The sequence below is a fragment of the Eleginops maclovinus genome, chromosome 9 (assembly GCF_036324505.1).
Source record: "Eleginops maclovinus isolate JMC-PN-2008 ecotype Puerto Natales chromosome 9, JC_Emac_rtc_rv5, whole genome shotgun sequence".
Classification (NCBI taxonomy): domain Eukaryota; kingdom Metazoa; phylum Chordata; class Actinopteri; order Perciformes; family Eleginopidae; genus Eleginops; species Eleginops maclovinus.
The window spans coordinates 25,854,654-25,871,912 of NC_086357.1; the positions used below are offsets into that span (position 1 = coordinate 25,854,654).

At 38.7% G+C, this 17,259-nt stretch overlaps 3 protein-coding genes across 6 annotated transcripts; 2 read left to right on the forward strand and 1 right to left on the reverse strand.

The window, feature by feature from the left end:
* Nucleotides 1–166: 166 nt before the first annotated feature.
* Nucleotides 167–4,104, forward strand: zgc:172121 (uncharacterized protein LOC337599 homolog). Of its 2 annotated transcripts, none has more exons than XM_063890807.1 (8): nucleotides 167–303; nucleotides 1,038–1,105; nucleotides 1,334–1,506; nucleotides 1,706–1,809; nucleotides 2,036–2,197; nucleotides 2,443–2,645; nucleotides 2,801–2,880; nucleotides 2,962–4,104. In XM_063890807.1, exons 1-8 carry the CDS (start codon nucleotides 217–219, stop codon nucleotides 3,039–3,041), a joined length of 957 nt encoding a protein of 318 aa, XP_063746877.1. In that variant the 5' UTR covers nucleotides 167–216; the 3' UTR covers nucleotides 3,042–4,104. The 2 variants fall into 2 exon arrangements, with proteins under 2 accessions (XP_063746877.1, XP_063746876.1); XM_063890806.1 differs by having other exon boundaries at nucleotides 174–421.
* Nucleotides 4,050–11,620, reverse strand: LOC134869289 (basic immunoglobulin-like variable motif-containing protein). Of its 2 annotated transcripts, none has more exons than XM_063890803.1 (10): nucleotides 11,389–11,620; nucleotides 9,853–10,350; nucleotides 9,432–9,561; nucleotides 7,846–7,941; nucleotides 7,660–7,764; nucleotides 7,088–7,182; nucleotides 6,875–7,007; nucleotides 6,231–6,314; nucleotides 6,054–6,150; nucleotides 4,050–5,816 (listed from the first exon to the last, which is right to left on the reverse strand). In XM_063890803.1, the coding sequence occupies exons 2-10, from the start codon at nucleotides 10,280–10,282 to the stop codon at nucleotides 5,538–5,540; spliced, it is 1,449 nt and encodes a 482-aa protein (XP_063746873.1). In that variant the 5' UTR covers nucleotides 10,283–10,350; nucleotides 11,389–11,620; the 3' UTR covers nucleotides 4,050–5,537. The 2 variants fall into 2 exon arrangements, with proteins under 2 accessions (XP_063746873.1, XP_063746872.1); XM_063890802.1 differs by having other exon boundaries at nucleotides 9,853–10,373; nucleotides 11,389–11,607.
* Nucleotides 7,821–17,031, forward strand: si:ch211-201h21.5 (uncharacterized protein LOC555526 homolog). 2 transcript variants are annotated; one of them, XM_063890805.1, is made up of 6 exons: nucleotides 7,821–7,973; nucleotides 13,207–13,398; nucleotides 14,665–14,847; nucleotides 14,995–15,106; nucleotides 15,189–15,325; nucleotides 15,926–17,031. In XM_063890805.1, exons 2-6 carry the CDS (start codon nucleotides 13,213–13,215, stop codon nucleotides 16,289–16,291), a joined length of 984 nt encoding a protein of 327 aa, XP_063746875.1. In that variant the 5' UTR covers nucleotides 7,821–7,973; nucleotides 13,207–13,212; the 3' UTR covers nucleotides 16,292–17,031. The 2 variants fall into 2 exon arrangements, with proteins under 2 accessions (XP_063746875.1, XP_063746874.1); XM_063890804.1 differs by lacking the exon at nucleotides 7,821–7,973 and adding an exon at nucleotides 11,884–11,984.
* Nucleotides 17,032–17,259: the final 228 nt, after the last annotated feature.

The window sequence follows — 17,259 nt, forward strand, 5'->3', positions numbered from 1 at the left end:
TATTAACAAGAATCAATACATGAGAAATACAAGACAATTGACTTCATAAAACATATTTGTAGCTCTACTATAATGCACTATTATTATTTCATTTTGTTCTGTTGTGGAAGTCGTAGTCACAATAGTATTTGAAATTCCGAGCGTCTTTAAATGCACCTTTTGCCCTCTTTATTTTACCCGGAAAGAAAATAACAGGCGCGTCGAGTATTCTCCCACATGACTGTGTTTTATGAAGTAGACATTGGATTCAAATACAAACATAAAAAAGAAGAAGTCTCGGTTATAACTTCAGGGACTCTTAAAGTAAGTTTTAATGGATTCCTCTGCTAGTCTCAGACATTACTTGAATGATAATAGCGGACCTTTAATCCTGGATGGGGGACTGGCAACTGAACTGGAGGCGCAGGGAATCAAATTACAGGTGAAATATAATTAAAATAATATTAATAATCACGTAGTTCACAACTTTAACTGTGTTGTACTGTATCAGTCAGTTTCTCTTTTAAATACGAATTTATCTGCCAAACTTCGGCTTAAATCTTCATGTTTACTAAGATAAAGTTAGCTGATTTTCATTTATTCATTTAATTAGAGATAAATAATGTATTTTCTGGGGCTTAGACAGGAGCAGCAGTTGTGGAAAAAATATACATTTGAGTAACGTCAAGTAAAAGTAATATAATAATTAAAACATTTAAAGAAAGGTATGTCAACTTATTATAATACACATAAATTGATAATAATATTAACTATTATTCTCATTATGACTTTATTGAACAAACACCATGCATATAAATATGTATGAACAAGTATTATCAAATAGGATATATCATCTATCTATAAAAAATGTCAACAATGAACAATACAACAAACAATGAATAGCGAAGTAAAAAAAGGCAATTTAAAGGATTTAGGATTATAATTTAGAGAATTTAACGTACAAAGAAATGCCACACGGTTTCTTTAATGAAGACTGAAAACATAATAAGAGAAACGTTTTTCATTCATATGTGTTTCTCCATGCCTCTCACACACAGGGAGATCCTCTGTGGAGCTCCAGGCTTCTGCACACAGACCCCCAGGCCATTAAAGATGCTCACTACAGGTACATCCATCCACAATATCTTATCAAAGAGTATATTATGCTCATTTTCAGGTTCATATTTGCCTCATGTGCCACTACTGTGACACGTTTACATGCTTTAATGTCCAAAAAATGCGTTTGCAGACCATTTACATGCACAAAAATGTTTATAACACACTACAAATATATTATTTTATTAAAGCTGCAACCATACAGCGCTCTCTTTCTACCAATGTGGTGCATCAACAGGTTTCTGCTCAGTGGGGCTGATGTTATCACCACAGCGACGTACCAGGCGAGTGTTTCTGGATTTATAAATCACCTGGACGTGAGCTGTGAACGAGCCAGAGAGCTGCTGATGTCCGGAGTTCACCTCGCAAAAGAGACGGTGGAGAGATTTGTTTCTGAGACTCTTCCAACAGGTACAAAACTCCACTGGAGGTAATAAACGCAGAAACATTTTCGGAGATGTTTTGCTATCACGTCTTTGTTCAGACTGGTAGAAAGAAAACATTGAAAAATACACAAAAAGGTGGTTTATTTTAACCAAATGTGTCTATTTGTGCCTGTAAATAACTCCTAAATTGACAGCACAAAATAATGCCTTGTTTTCTCTCTCAGGGCGGAGGCGTCCGCTGGTGGCCGGTTCTGTTGGACCGTACGGGGCGTTTCTGCTGGACGGCTCCGAGTACACCGGGGCTTACGCAGAGAAGATGAGTGTGGAGGTGAGTGGGCCGTACTGGTATCAAGTTTAAGTTCTTTATTTATCTTTCACATGCACAGCAAATTCCCTCCAACAATGCTCTTTAATCCTACTCTGAAAGTACACTAGTTCTGTTTCTTTTCTGCAGTTTTAAATGCACACATGTTTCTTCAAGGGCATCAGAGCATCCTTTCTAAAAGCTTAAATTGTAATGAATAATCTGAACTGTCCTTGTTTCTGCTTTGAAGGATTTTAAAGTTTGGCATCGGCCGCAGATCGAGGGTCTGGCAGCAGCGGGGGCCGACTTTATGGCTTTTGAGACAATCCCGAGTCTGAAGGAGGCGCAGGCTCTGGTGGATCTGCTCAGAGAGTTCCCCGACGTTAAAGCCTGGCTCTCCTTCTCCTGTAAGGTAAGTCCTGCAGATAAACCAGATAACGAGTGCTGAATCACTGGGCTTCACTCAAACACATCTTACCAAGTTTTGTTATCCTTAAAGTTAAATCAAGATGACATTTTTTAGGACCCCTTGAAAACGAGACGGTTGATCGTGAGCGGTTTACCCTAAATAAATAAATGTTTAATTGATACATTTTTTGTGTCCTCCTCCTCCTCCTCCTCCTCCTCCTCCTCCTCCTCCTCCTCCTCCTCCGTCAGGACGGGCGGTGTATCTCAGACGGCAGCTTGTTCTCGGAGGCGGTGCAGACTGTGATCAGATCCCAGCAGCTGGTGGCGGTCGGGGTGAACTGCTGCCCCCCCGCCCTGCTGCAGCCACTGCTGGACTCTGCAGCGGCTCTGAGGACGGACACCAGCTGGGTGGTTTACCCCAACAGTGGAGAGGAGTGGAACTCTGAGCACGGGTCAGTCTGACAACGATAACAATCATAATATTCATAATAATAATTAATACAAAGATTGAATATTCTCTGAGATTAAAGTGGGTCATTTATGACAAAACCCACATTTATAAAAATATAAATAAATCCTGTTTCATGTCGTTGTCTTTTCCTCACAGGTGGAAAACGTCACAGACAGCTTCAGAATTGATACCTAAACTGAGTCACACCTGGATGAAGCAAGGAGCTGCTTTGATCGGTGAGGTGGACTTTTTTTCCTTCATTATTTTCTGTTTTTTCTCGAGAGTTTTCTCTGATAATTACGTGTTTTATTCCTCAGGCGGTTGCTGCCGTATCGGTCCCGCTGAGATCGCAGAGTTACGTCGGGAGTTGAAGGGAAGCATCTCGACTGCAGAGTGACTGAACACAAGGAAGCTGAACAAAACCTAGATTGATCTATTCAATTATAATTCAGATCACAGAGCAGAGGCCTTTTTGATTTTCCAGGCTGTTCCTTCAGGGAGAATACAATTAATGTTCTTATGTTCCCAATCCTGAATCTTTCATTTGAAACTATTCTACCAGATTACTTGGTTTAAAATAAAAGTTATACATATTTAAATTTAAACAATCATCATTCTGTAGGTTCTGTAATATTTTCTATTATCTTATTTGTTGAAGATTCTGGATGAAAACTGTCCCCAAATAATAAATACAGTGATCCTGTCTATATTCAATGCTCAATTAAGAACTAATCTACAGAAGAAGTCCTTTGAAAAGCCTTGGAGAGAGACGGGTAATCCTCAGAAACAAAACTCTATGAAGGATATCCAAGATTAAAGTCATACATTTAAGAGCAAGCATCCCAGTTATTCTCTGTGATTAAAGTGGTAAAATAACCGGGAAAAGAATAACAAGAAAACTAGAATATTCTCTGATATTATTGAATCAAACATTTGGATAAACGTAATATTTTCTGAGCTCAAATTCACAAGAAAATTGTGTAAAAACTTCATAGAATTTACGAGAAATGTTGACTTTATAGTGAGAGAATATTCCATTTTTTCACACAAATGTACCATTTACATATCTGAGAGATAATACCCAACTTGTTTTGTCATCAATGAACAACTTTTCAAATTGACATTTTACCCCTCTCCTAAATCTACAATTGAATCATTACTTTTTGCTCCAATTAACCTAATCCGAATCTAAGTTTTATAAATAATAGAAGCACCTTTCTTTGGAAAAACCCAGTAAAGTTTCCATATATTTTATTGACTGAAGGAAACCAACACATTTAGTTGTATTTTGTTATTTAATTGAATGTAATTGTCTTTTTTTCTGGGGCTTATATTGTCATGTTATGTGTATTTTTTACCTGAATTAAATAAACAAAAATAAACGAAGAGGATTTTTCCACAAATGTATAAAAATCTTAATTTATTGGAAAAGCAATAATAAATAAAGCAGTACATTTAAAGTGCACAATGACATCTGTATTGGGTCAGAGACAAACTGTGGCTGTGCACAAACATGGGAATAACACATGCATTCATCACTTTTTCAGGGATTTTTAACTTCTGTACAACCCGCACCTTTTTCAAATCTGGGATTATCTACGCAACAATCTCACTGGAGGTTTCACAAAGCACAACATGTCAGCTGCGTTCACGACACTTTAACTTTTAAGCATTTCCACTGAATTATCCACAACACAAGCCCACTTACCTGTACAAGGAGTTATAAAAGACTACAAAATAAACAACTGAAAACTTAAATATGACCCCAAAAATGACTTGAATCCACATCTGAGTGTCTTAAAAGTCACGGATTCACCAGTATTATATATACTGGTAACACTGGTTGTATTCTTTATTGTTCTTACTGTCAACAAATCCCACAAGAACACCAAAACACCTCGAGATGAACATTTAGTTTAAGTGTTATTGCGGGTTTACCTGACTGTCCATGTGCTTTATAAATGTGATGGAGCATGGGGACATATTAGGCTATTTTTCAGGTTCATATTGGTATGTTGTTCCTCTACTCTGACATGTTTACAGACTTTAATGTTACGTGTTATGCAAGTCCTATAACCTGGAAACGAGTCAGCATTTGAGCACTTCCAGTTCGCTCCTCTAGAAGTCAGTGGTTTTTTGAGCGTGTTTTTGGTTGTTAGCCTGAAAAAAGGTCTGTGGTTAACAAAAGCTGAAGAGATATTTACGTTGTGTTCTATATAATATAAGAACATCAGTAGATAACCTCTACTGCTGAATGTCTGAAGCCTATATGTGTCTCAAAAAGTGTGTAAATGAGATGACTGAACTCCATCACGCTGATTATTAGCCGCCTTTAGCTTAGCCGTATTAACGTGAAGTCATGTGACCGTGCTGTACTTCCTGTAAAGCCTAACGTTAGCTTCTTCTAGAGATAGCATTTACACATTTATAAAACTGGTGTTGATATTTGGAGATTATCTAGCAGAACAAAATGAGTAAGTATCATATACGTGTTTGCCTCAAAGTTTATATTCCGCTATCATCGAAAATCCAATCTGAAAATCCCATTGGGTTTTTGTGCAGAGAACCAGTGAGATACTAACTTCTTCACCACTTCATAAAGAAGGAAAATTAACAAAGAGAAGGATGTTTTTGGAGGCAAATCTTCCCGGTAACAATGGCGACCAATGAGAGAACAGCTTGCACACAAACATGGCACTTAAAAGCCCTCTGATAATTGGCATGTGAGAACAAAAAAACCTGTCTGTGAATCAGAACTATAGCTCTAAAACTTCCTAACGCACGATTGAATTCTGTCTTTGCATGGGATTAGTTGGTAGTAAAATATAAAACCAGAGCAATCCTGTTTACCGAAGGGTTTCTGTACCGAGGCGTCTTGTTCTTTAACCTTTCCTCAGTCTGTGATGTCCTCCTCCAGGTCGCTGTCGGGGGATCTCTGTCTGTACTCGGTGGAGTTGGACAGGCGTTTCCAGCTCGAGTCTTTCTGGCTGCCGGTGCTGTTCGAGCGGCCGAGGTTGGCGAGGCGTTTGGAGGACGTCCTCTCCTCGGCGTCGTCCGAGGCGCTCCCGTGTCCCGCGTCGTGCCGCAGGTTCTCCAGGTTCAGAGCCCAGGGCCCGAGCTTCTGCCAGTTCACCCGCTGGAAGGCCATGATGCAGTGCAGGTTACCCCCCACCTGAGAAACATACTGTCTGTTAGTTTTGATATGATAAGCAACAAACATCAGAAACATGCCTTACATACATCCCTTTCCTGTAGTGTGTTATATAGGTTTTTGTGCATGTAAATGGTCTGCAGAGGCTAAAATTCCGTTTCTCTCCCACACATTGAAGACAGACATTTCTAAGACCCCATAGATAAATAAACAGGTTAGAGGGGAAAGATGTGTTTCGGTAGTGTGCGAGTCGGAAACCTTTTTGGTTTTGCGGCGCTGAATCCCCCTCTCTGTGTGACGGATGTCCAGATATTCTGGATTCTGAGTGTTGAGATCCGTCACGATGTCCAGCCATCTGAAAACAGGATTCATGGTTTGAATAAATCAAATACAGATCGTTTTTAAACATAAAATGAGACCATAGGGAGGTCCTACTTTTTACAGTGGATCGCCGGGTGTTTCCTGCTGGGTTCACCGATCAGGATCCAGTGCTCCATCTCATTTATGGGGAGAGGACCCCTGTGCACACAGAAAAGGAAATGGAGGATTAACTTTAAAACATTAGTCCCTGCATACAACCCATCCTGATATTAGGAGCAAAAAACAGTCAGTTTCTAAACTCTTTAAGGCTCAAACAATATTTCAACTAGAATGTTTTAGTATATATTATTTTCTTGTTCACATTTTCTATTATTATTATTATTATTATTATTATTATTATTATTATTATTATTATATTTGTTTTATTATTAATTTAATTACTTTCTTATGATATTTTGTATGTATTGCTCTTATCTTAGCATTTATTATTAATATATTTTCTATGCACAAATTCCCCCAAAAATGATTTACAAATGACCAACACAAAGTTTGAAGGAAATAAAATAAAAGGCATAAATGTAAAGAAAAATATTCACATTTCCCCCAAAATCTGAATATAGAAATAAAGTAATAATAATAATTATACATTTTATTTATCAAGTGATAAATATCTTTACAAAGATACAAAAAAAGGTCTAAATAATAACACTGTTGTACTCATGGCCTTTTAAAAACGACTTTTCCAGCAGAGTTGTTACCTGTACGCTTTGGCAGCTTTGAGCGGTGTGGCCTCGAAGCCCACGGGGCAGAAGTAGTGGTTCTGGCAGTGATAGATGTACGCCATGGACTCGTCCTTCAGCCCCTGAGTCAGCTTCAGCAACGCTCCTTCAGCTGAAACACGATTTAAATATATTATATATATATTTTATTTCATCTCTTTATTAGAGAACATGCAGGTGTATTTAACTCACCCGTCTCTCCTGCTGTCTTGTGTTTCCCATAAGGTTTGTACAGGATGTAGGAGCAGCCGCGCACTCGGAAATTATCATTAATCTGTCGGAACCACCTGCAGGAACACATCATTACTGAGCTGCATGCATCAGCTTAATAAAACAGTTATTATTTAAAAAATGCATTTTAAATGTGTGCAAAATGTTCAGTTTGAAGGAGCTTTCTGGTGCATATGTAAAGAGCATATCCACAATATAAGCTGTAAAAACAAATATTGATTATATTACACACATCTTTCCAGTCAGAATAATATATTATCAGGACCTGAAAACAGTGTTAACATGAGCTGCATCAAATTAAACATTTTTGTTTTATTTTATTAGGATTACTAAGTCTTTAACGTGGCTAATGAAAATGAATATTTCTGTTAGCGTGCAGCTGTGCAAACGTACTTAAAACACCCCTATGATGTACCCTCTGCAGCTACGCCCTTTAAACAAGTTATATTTATTGCTTTTATACATTTTAAAGTAGGTGTTTCTCCCTGACTGTGCCTCATTTAAACATGCATTATTCTGGCAGTCTCCCGTACCTCATCAGAGTGGCATTTCCTGTGAAAGGACCAAACTTTATTTCTTCAAAAGGCGGCTGGAAACCCAGAATATGCAGCGCTTCCTCCTGAGAGAGGGGGGGTAAACTGGCAAGGCAAATACAAAACAACACACTTTAGTCTCGGAGGATTTGTGTGTTTTCTTTATGTGAAGTGTTTATTTCTCACCTGCCTGCACCCAGAGTGCTGTACAGGAAGTTCCAGACGGAAATGAGAGAGGAGATGCCACAGGAAGTCTTGTACTGCGGCCGACTGATGCAGTACCTGCAAATCACACACAGCATGAATATTAAAAGGTACATTTTCAATATTTTTTAACACATATTTTCATTGCTTTGACACAATGACTAAATATATGTTTTGTTAAACTCCTCAACCAAACCTCTGAGTATTGAAACTACATGTTTCATATGTTAACATGCCATTTTGCTAAGTTGACGTTCAAAACACCACCAATAACTGCTGTTAATTAGTAAGAGTGTATATACTGCTTCATCTTAAAATATGAAGAAGAAACAAAAAAATGTAATAAGTGTTTTGGGACAAATTTGCATTTCAATACTAAATAAGAAAGATATAAAAGTTGATCCTGAGACTAGTGATGTTACGTACTGCGTCGAGGGTTCGGAGCGCGTGTCGAGTAATGCAGGAAGTTTTTGGTGAAGCGCGTATCGAGGCTTGTATCGTTGAGCAGACGCCATCGATGACAAACGAAGCCTCGCTGCCCGTCAATACCACGTGACTGCTTCAGATAGTGCTTCAGATCGGTGGAACCACTGACATTTCACAGTTTCATAACACTCATAGTCCCCCTCGTGTCCCCGGCCCCAGTGCGCCGGTGGGAATAGGAGGACTCAAACCCTCACCTAAACCTCTCTGAGGATTGTTTGCTTCACTTATTGCTGTACTGTGTCGGGCTGGGGGTGTGTGTGCAGCTACAGAGCTGAAGCGAAGCGCAGCGGACTAGATATACACAACACATAACTTAGTTTGGTTTCCTAACCCGCTTATCTTTCCTGGTTTTGAATAAAGGTTTTGCACCAAATGACACATCCCCATTGAAGCCCTCTACAGACGGGATACGGCGAGTGAGAAATAGAAATGCAGGAACGTGTTGATTGGCAGAGAATCAACAAAGTATATGAACTGGAATTTACAGAGTTTTCAGAGTATAAACATGTAGGCTGAGGCTCAGCTGGAAAGCAGCTGACTATCAACTGCAGGGTCTCGGGATCAAGGAGCGGATGATAGTTGTTTATGTAGTTTATAAAAGCGTAAGTTTAATGGAGTTAATAAATGTATACTTTGATGTTGTTTATCTTTTATGAGGCTTTAACATGGATAAGTTTACGAATATTATTTAGGAATACAAATCCCTCTTTGCAATGTTTACCAGCCTCCTTAGGCTTTTCAATCACAACCATTCAACAGGGATATATACTATATCGATAGGAATTGATGACATGAACATTTGATTTCATGTTCGTTTTTAAGGGTTATTAAAGCTTCCCTTAGTGGGAACTCTGTATGAGGAGATCCCTCTGTGGAGATGTCATATCTGCCTGTTTTACACACTTTGACCAACAGGGGGGTTTGTGTGCAAATGAAGCCTCATGAGATGAACCCTTTTACGAACCAATTGGCTGGAAAGCTTCAAAGCTTCATAAGGCTTCATCTCACCATCACTACCTGAGACGGGTCTTGGTTGCATGTTTTTGCAGCCTCTCTTAAAAGTATGATTTGACTAAGTTTACCATCTCCGGAGGTCGAGCACTTTTCTCTGTTTGATCTCCTCCTGCGAGGCGTGAGGAGCGACGTCCTGCAGGTTTCTGCTCAGTCTGTCTGAAGACTTCATCTTCTTCGAGCCGCTCTTCTTCACATTACCTGAAAGACACAGCAACAGCCAACACAGGTTAATGCAGTGTTCATCGATTAATGAGCAGATTAACAGTGTTCAAAGCAAGAGTGAAACCTTCAGTGTCTGAGACTTATAGAACTTATAACACACTTATACAGCATAAATGTTTGTTAGCAAAAGAGTTCTTTTCTGCAATAATCCAAAATCCAAAGGAAAAATATGTGGATTTTATTCAAAGGGACGAAAGGGATGCTAACTACAACGTGAACCTACAAAATGAGTCGCCCTGCACCGATCGGTAACGACGTCTTTCTTACTTGTTCGTATTTTCCTGGTGAGCACAGCGTTGAAGTCTGTGGTGTCTATCTCCCAGGCCAGGATAGGTTTGGACAATTCCACCATGTCTCCGTCTCCGTCGGACCCCACAGGATCAGAGGGGCCGGCGCTGAACTCCTCTGCAGGTTTGGGCTTCACGTCCTGCATGTTGGTGATGTTCGGGGGCCGGTACACGGAGGGCGCCTGGTTCAGGAGAGCGTAGTCGGAGCAGACGGTGTAGAACTTCTCCCTGGAGTGTGTGACGGGGCAGGTCCAGGGCAGGTGGAGTTCGGCGCTTGAGGCCCTCCGGACTCTCGCAGCTTCCCTGGCCATCAGGCTGTGGTCGTCCTCGCCCTCCTGGGGCCTTTGCAGCCCGGAGGGGTCCGAGGGCCCGGGGAGGTTTGACCCCTGACTTTCTGAGGCGTTAGGCATCGAGGCGCCACGGGTGTGAGGGACGAGAGAATTAACAGATGGTGATGGTGAAGGGATGGATGTGTCTTCTGGGGATGAGAAGATAAGGTATCTTTAGAAACACAAAGGAAGATAATAATAATATAAAGAAAACATAGAGTCCAAATATTGAGTAACATAAAATGATCATAACAACTACCGATGCAAAGAGAAGCAAAAACTACAAGTAGGCCTATAGAGGTGGCAAAACAACAACAAAATACAAAAATACCAAAATTGACCCCAAAGACAAACAAATGACAACCAAGAGGCACATAATGACCAACATAATACACATAATGACCAAAATAATACACATAATGACCAAAATAATACACATAATGACCAACATAATACACATAATGACCAAAATAATACACAAAATGACCAAAATAATACACATAATGACCAACATAATACACATAATGACCAAAATAATACACATAATGACCAAAATAATACACATAATGACCAACATAATACACATAATGACCAACATAATACACATAATGACCAAAATAATACACATAATGACCAAAATAATACACATAATGACCAAAATAATACACAAAATGACCAACATAATACACAAAATGACCAACATAATACACAAAATGACTACAGGGATTGATAAAATGATCACCATTGACATAAAAACATATAAATGAACAGCAAATAGAGGCTTATAGTCTGTGCTTCTAAGTAAAGCATTTTGCATGTCTCATATTCTGCATGCAGCAACTAAAATAATAATAGCAATAACGTTAAAATAATCCTCTTTTCTCATTATTGACATTCATCAAATCAATGTTGAGTTCTGGGCTTTATTCTATTTAAGGTCTAACACAGAATGAATGTAATGTGCTGTAGTTTTCTAATGTAAGTGTGTTTCCTTTCTGTCTAATAAGGAACTTAGTATTTCTATTTTTTGTCTAATTTCATTCAGAAGCACAGCTTGTATTTGTCTTAAAAATGCATCGTAAAATAACCAACAGCTACATTATCAGGCCTCATCAAATATTGCCTTTAACCTCTCATAAGTCACATATTATTCAACATCCTGCAGAAAGGATTGCACATTGACTCACCTGTGCATAAACACAAACAGCTGCTGTGCTGTAAACACGCCAAGCTGCTATCTTATTATTATGTATCCTCACATCTCCTCGTGTATTCGGACCAAACTGAGGTTTAAATCTTTAACATGTCACCCACACATCTCTAACTACAGGTGCACATTAGCTTTACACAAGACAAACATTAAACGATAATAAAAAAAACCCGACACGGCCTCCATGCTGACCCAAAACCACTGCTTCCGGTGCAGATTTACAGGACTATACCATTCTGAGAGAAGACAGGGGTGTTCTGAAGTAGTGAAAGATGAATTACAACGTCTTTAAAAAATAAACATATGTAGCTTTACATAAACAGAGCTTTAGTCATTTACAGATTGGTGTTTATTATTCTCTAACATTAAATATATTTTAAATATCCATTATGTCACTTTTATGAATGCTGGTTACATCCCGTGTAAGTAAAACATGTAATGATCCAACAGTTTAAACCAATCACAGGACAGCCTCATTTTCTCTTAAAACTTCATTTTATAGACTGAAGGAAAGTCTGAAAAATCTTTTAAAAAGACGATCATTTTACAATAACTTCTTCCACTTTTTTAACAGTAAGTCGCATGCAAGCTTTACTAGAGCACACACTTCCTGACTAATTGCTAAATTAAAATGTGGGTTATGTATTTGTCCAGTTGTGTGTAGTTTATGGTAACGTGGTGTGAAAAATAACGACTACAATAACATCTGCACAGGTTGATTCATGAATGCACTGAACGGAAGTTGTTAGTAAGTTAGGTATGGATGACATACACCTACAATGTATAGGTTTCCTGTATGCTTTCAAAACTTTTAGCACAATTAAGGGGAGACACTAAAGGTGAATATCTCCATGAAACTTCCCCAGTGGATTATTACATGCATACACTTACTTTTTATATTACATGTTTTCTGAAAAAGGTTTGTTTAAATATGCAAAAGAGACAAAAGTTTGGTAAATTAGGGAGGAATTGCTTCAGATCTGGTATAAATGTAGTTAACTGTTAATAAATATTCATTTTAATAAAGCAACAAAAAAGCTTAGTAAAGGTTTGAAATGAACATAAGTTACATTAGTCTGCAATTTTATTATTAGCATTAATAAGAAACTCATAGGGCTTTTATTACCGTGTTTCAGCCTCTAAAGCCTGTTAACAAGTCACTCATAAGAGCTTGCAGGGTCCGCTGCCCCTGCAACACAGAGCTTTGACTCCCCCTGTGGCCCCCCTCCAAAAGAAGAATCTGAGAAAATGTATATTTGAAATAGTACTGCAGCGATCAAGATAGGGGGAAATTCAGTTTTCAGCGTTTATACATATTTTAATACACACACAGCACACATCATTTTAATACACACACACACACACACACACACACACACACACACACACACACACACACACACACACACACACACACACACACACACACACAGTATGAATACACACAGGTATACACACTGTATTAAGAGAGGTGCCGGAGGGAATAGGCTGCAAGTCTGACCAGAGCCTGGAGGTGAACTGGCACAAGTCCACGGTTTCTTTTTTCGGTCCAGTCTTCGGTCTTCGGTTCAAGGGCCAAATCCTACAGACTGCCGACTCTGTAATGACAGTTTAACTATGTCACTAACACGAGCTCTGCAACTGAAACAAATACCAATCACTGTTGAACACTGTCTTTGTCTCTGTTGTCCCCCAAATGTTCCTCCCTGATAACTAACAGGGCCCAGCATGCTCCCCCCAGAATATTGGTGTGGTCCCGCCACTGCTGTGATTTACTCTGATTATCTTTTTTCAGGACAGCATGGCGGGCAGAAAGCAGGTGATCATCGACACAGACTGCGGGATCGATGACGCTCAGGCCATCCTGATGGCACTGGCGGCTCCGAACATCGACATCTTGGCGGTCACCTGCGTGTTCGGGAACGCTGCCGTGGATCACGTGTGTCAAAACGTCCTGATGGTGCTCGACGTCTGCCAGCGCCAGGGGGTGAGTTTACTAAAGGCAGACACCATTCAATACATGCACTGGTTAAAGTATCACTTTTTTGTAGATTTTTTGACATGCTATTGAACCAAAATGATTACAATTATTTGTAATTTTTCTCTAAATATGAACCAGTCCAGTGCTTTCTGATCTTTCAAGTACGGAAGAGTGATTATCATGATCAAACTACAATACGTTTATAAAGTCCAACCTCTCAAAAGTGGAGATTTGTTGGACTCTAATCTGCGCAATTTAGACCAAATAAAAACAATAATAGAAAAGGTATAAAGGATACAGTTTGCTTTGCTGTGGCACTTTAAACATAAACCAAACTTAAAAGGTCTGCGTCTTGTTTAGTCGACTTAGTGGAGCACGGCTGCCCAATCTAAAGGTCCCTGTAGGGGCAATAAAGCATTTCTTATCTAATCTTATTTAGCCGAGGTTAGAAGGAGATTGTGTTCATTGTTAAAATAACTAACTGTAGATAGGAAAGGAATAATGAACAATGTCCATAAAGATTTAGATGTTTGCTCACGCTGAGTTCAAACAGCAGCTGTATTGGATGGTTGTCGGACGGCTCATCGTTAAAGGGAGGGTTTTAGAGTTACTTCTGCACCATCAGGGTATTACCTACAGTCGATGCAGCTTGCTGAAACAAAATGCTGTGGACGGGTTCATTTTAGTTTAAATGTACGCTATATTTAGAGTATTTTAACCGCTTGCTGCAGGACAGTCCTTTCTGACGAGAACTGGAGCTGATTTCTTTTCAAAGCCACCAGACTCCCTGGACAAACAGTCTTTTTCCTTTTTGCAGAACACAGGGGTTTCTGGTCTGTCACTTCCTCAATTCATTATTTATTGGGTGTTAATGTGTGACTTCAGTGCATCTTAACTAACCATTTAAACCACCAAAGTCACACAATAGTAACTCCTTTGTTCTGTAAGGTGCAGATAGGTGTTTTTTATCAATGGAGTCTGATCGGTTTGAGGCATCTGGCAAATACACAATGAATAACCTCCAGAAACAGTACATCTTAATAAATTGAATCACTTATCCTTTGTACTCATCCCTTAAAAATCATGCTTAAGGTGGTTAACAAATTGCAATCTGATCTAGGACTGAACTCAGTATTTAATTTCAAGATGAACTGGTGCACAAAAACACTGTCAATGGTTCCCAGGAAGTGAACAGAGGCGTTCCGACTTATTATTCTGTAAGAAAAGTTCATTTTAGGTTTGATTTATTCTTGCATAAATGTTCTCGTGCAGATTCCCGTGTTTCGAGGGTCTGCAGGTCCTCTGGTTAGAGCCAGTAAGCCGGTCAGTGACCACTTTGGGACCGATGGACTCGGGGACGTGATCAAAGACAAAGACCCTCACTGGGAGGAGAAGATCCAGAGCGAGAACGCAGTCAACGCCATGATTCGACTGGTGAATGGAAACCAGAAACAGGTGACATTTTCTTTTCTTTTGCAGGTTTGGGGAGTAACAGAATTACGTAATCAGGGGTAAAACAAAGTTGACTGTATTATTGAAATTTGATACTCAGATTCCGGTAACTATTTCTAAGTGTTTTACCTCTAAATAATTTCCCCTCAGATCTCCCTGGTTGCTCTCGGCCCGCTCACTAACCTGGCTCTAGCCGTCAGATTGGACCCAAGTTTCCCCCAAAAGCTCAAAGACCTGTTCATCATGGGAGGCAACATGGAGGGTAAAACACACACGGCATTAGAGGCTTTTATTTTGAAACATGTGGGCTTGTGTGGATATATAGATTTAATTTGGTTCTGCAGGAAAAGGAAACATGACACTTTGTGCAGAGTTTAACTTCGCTATGGATCCAGAGTCGGCCTATATTGTCCTGGAGGAGTTCCTCTGCACCACGTACATCGCATCGTGGGAATACGCCTGCAGGAACTCACTGACATGGGTGAGATGTTCATTCCTACATCACACATGTATCTACACACACTATCTCTTAATCAAACTGAATATATAAATACTGAAAAAAATATAACTAGATATAAACAACTCACAAATGATTTTGTATTCTTGTTTGTAAATGCGGTTTATCTCCTTAATTTCAGCGTTGGAACGAGAAGACAAGATCTAAAATTAAATATCTAAAAATGTAAACTGTAATTAAGTAAATACTAAACTTAATGTTTAAAAATAAAACTAAATGCAGAAAATGAACCTAAATCTGTAACGACTCAAAGTAAATAAAAACTAAATCTAAAAAGTATGAAAATAAATGTAAATAATTAAATAAATATATTAAACCTTATACTAAATATATAAATACTTAACTAGATATAAACCAAAAAAATACTTAAAATATAAACCCAAATATAGAATCGCTCTAAGTAAATAAAAAATAAATATATCTAATATATAACTCCATTTAAAAACTAAAACTATAAAACAAAAATCTGAAATGAAATAAAAAAGATGTAAAAAAATGATAAAATAAAAACAGATTCAAACGTATTTTAATCATTAACTGATTTATTGCATCTAATTTGTTTAGGAGTTCTTCGAGGAGTTGATAAAGCAGGACGCTCCGGCTGCTGCCTTCATGAAGACCATCACCTCGAAGTGTTGGGCTTACTCCAAAGAGGCGATGAAGAACAAGAGGGACGTCTACTTCGGGTCCGGGTACGTCTCCTACGATGCGTACGCGATGGCGGCGTGCATCGACCCCAGCGTGGTGCTGCAGAGCATCGAGTGCCCGGTGAGGGTCGAGCTGCAAGGGGCGCTGTGCCGCGGCATGATGGCGCTGGATCGCACCAACCAGCTGAAGAAGAGCCACAGCGTGATGGTGCTCACCAAGTGTGACGTCAAGAAGTTCAGTCTGCTGCTCCTGCAGTCCCTCAGACAGCCAAAGAAGTATTAACGAAGACACGAAACACCTGAAGGAAATTGGTATGAAGAATATTTGAGTTTAAGTTTAGCTGAATATAAACTTCCTTAAGTCTTGGACATGTTCCCAAGAGTTATATAAAAAACATTTTGAAGTATTTCTTTTATAATTTATGACCAAAAAATACTATTTCCCACCAAAAATCTAATAGTTTGAGTGGATATTGGATAAAAAAATGTGGGGAAATCTGCAGAGAAATCTCAAATATGATGATCAATATATATACTCATTTGTTTTCCAGATTTATATAAACATTGTGGAGTAATCAACTCCCGTATTGTGATAAAAAGGGGCACCTCCCTTCATTTCATTATGAAGAAAGACAACTATCCGCCCTGAATTAAAGACAAAAGTGCCTTTTTTAAAACGTTGTATTGCACTAGAAAAATACCACCTTTGCTTCTTCAGGTGACATTTAATATAAAAAAACTACTTTTTAAAAACCAAATAGTATTTACCTCATTGCTAACTTGTAATACTTTTATAACTGCAACATCTGGATGTACTTTCTTTTATTTAGTAGTCCAAAACAAACACTGCAACCCAACTAAACTAAAGGAAATGATTAAAAATAGGTTCAATTCTGACTCAAAAGTTAGCATTTTGTTAACGTGGTTTTGTGGATTTCATAGTAAGCCAACAATCTAATTCAATTGATGACCATTGTTCATGTTTATATAAACAGTTGTCATGCTTTGTTCCAAATACAAAAACTGCATAATTCTTTCCTGAAATATTTGAAACGGGTCAACTTTAAGCGTTACTGTTTGTCAACAGATTCCCTTTCCTTCCTTTTATTCTCTCCTTAAAACACGTTGTTTGTCTTTTATATCCGGTGTCTTGACTTTTGCACTATAGTCGTTACGCACATAATCAAATATCTGGAGTGAAATGTATTCGTAATAATGTGATGCATTATTGACAGTATTACCACCATTGTT

Excerpts from the sequence above, each read along its gene's own strand:
- zgc:172121 (XM_063890806.1), top strand. The coding sequence starts at position 314 with ATGGATTCCTCTGCTAGTCTCAGACATTACTTGAATGATAATAGCGGA. Across the intron at positions 422-1,037 it reads CGCAGGGAATCAAATTACAG|GGAGATCCTCTGTGGAGCTC; the intron begins GTGAAATATAAT and ends TCTCACACACAG. Across the intron at positions 1,507-1,705 it reads TTCTGAGACTCTTCCAACAG|GGCGGAGGCGTCCGCTGGTG; the intron begins GTACAAAACTCC and ends TTTCTCTCTCAG.
- LOC134869289 (XM_063890802.1), bottom strand. Across the intron at positions 9,562-9,852 it reads CACCAGGAAAATACGAACAA|GTAATGTGAAGAAGAGCGGC; the intron begins GTAAGAAAGACG and ends TGTGTCTTTCAG. Across the intron at positions 7,765-7,845 it reads AGCACTCTGGGTGCAGGCAG|TTTACCCCCCCTCTCTCAGG; the intron begins GTGAGAAATAAA and ends TTGCCTTGCCAG.
- si:ch211-201h21.5 (XM_063890805.1), top strand. The coding sequence starts at position 13,213 with ATGGCGGGCAGAAAGCAGGTGATCATCGACACAGACTGCGGGATCGAT. Across the intron at positions 13,399-14,664 it reads ACGTCTGCCAGCGCCAGGGG|ATTCCCGTGTTTCGAGGGTC; the intron begins GTGAGTTTACTA and ends GTTCTCGTGCAG. Across the intron at positions 15,107-15,188 it reads CATGGGAGGCAACATGGAGG|GAAAAGGAAACATGACACTT; the intron begins GTAAAACACACA and ends TTGGTTCTGCAG.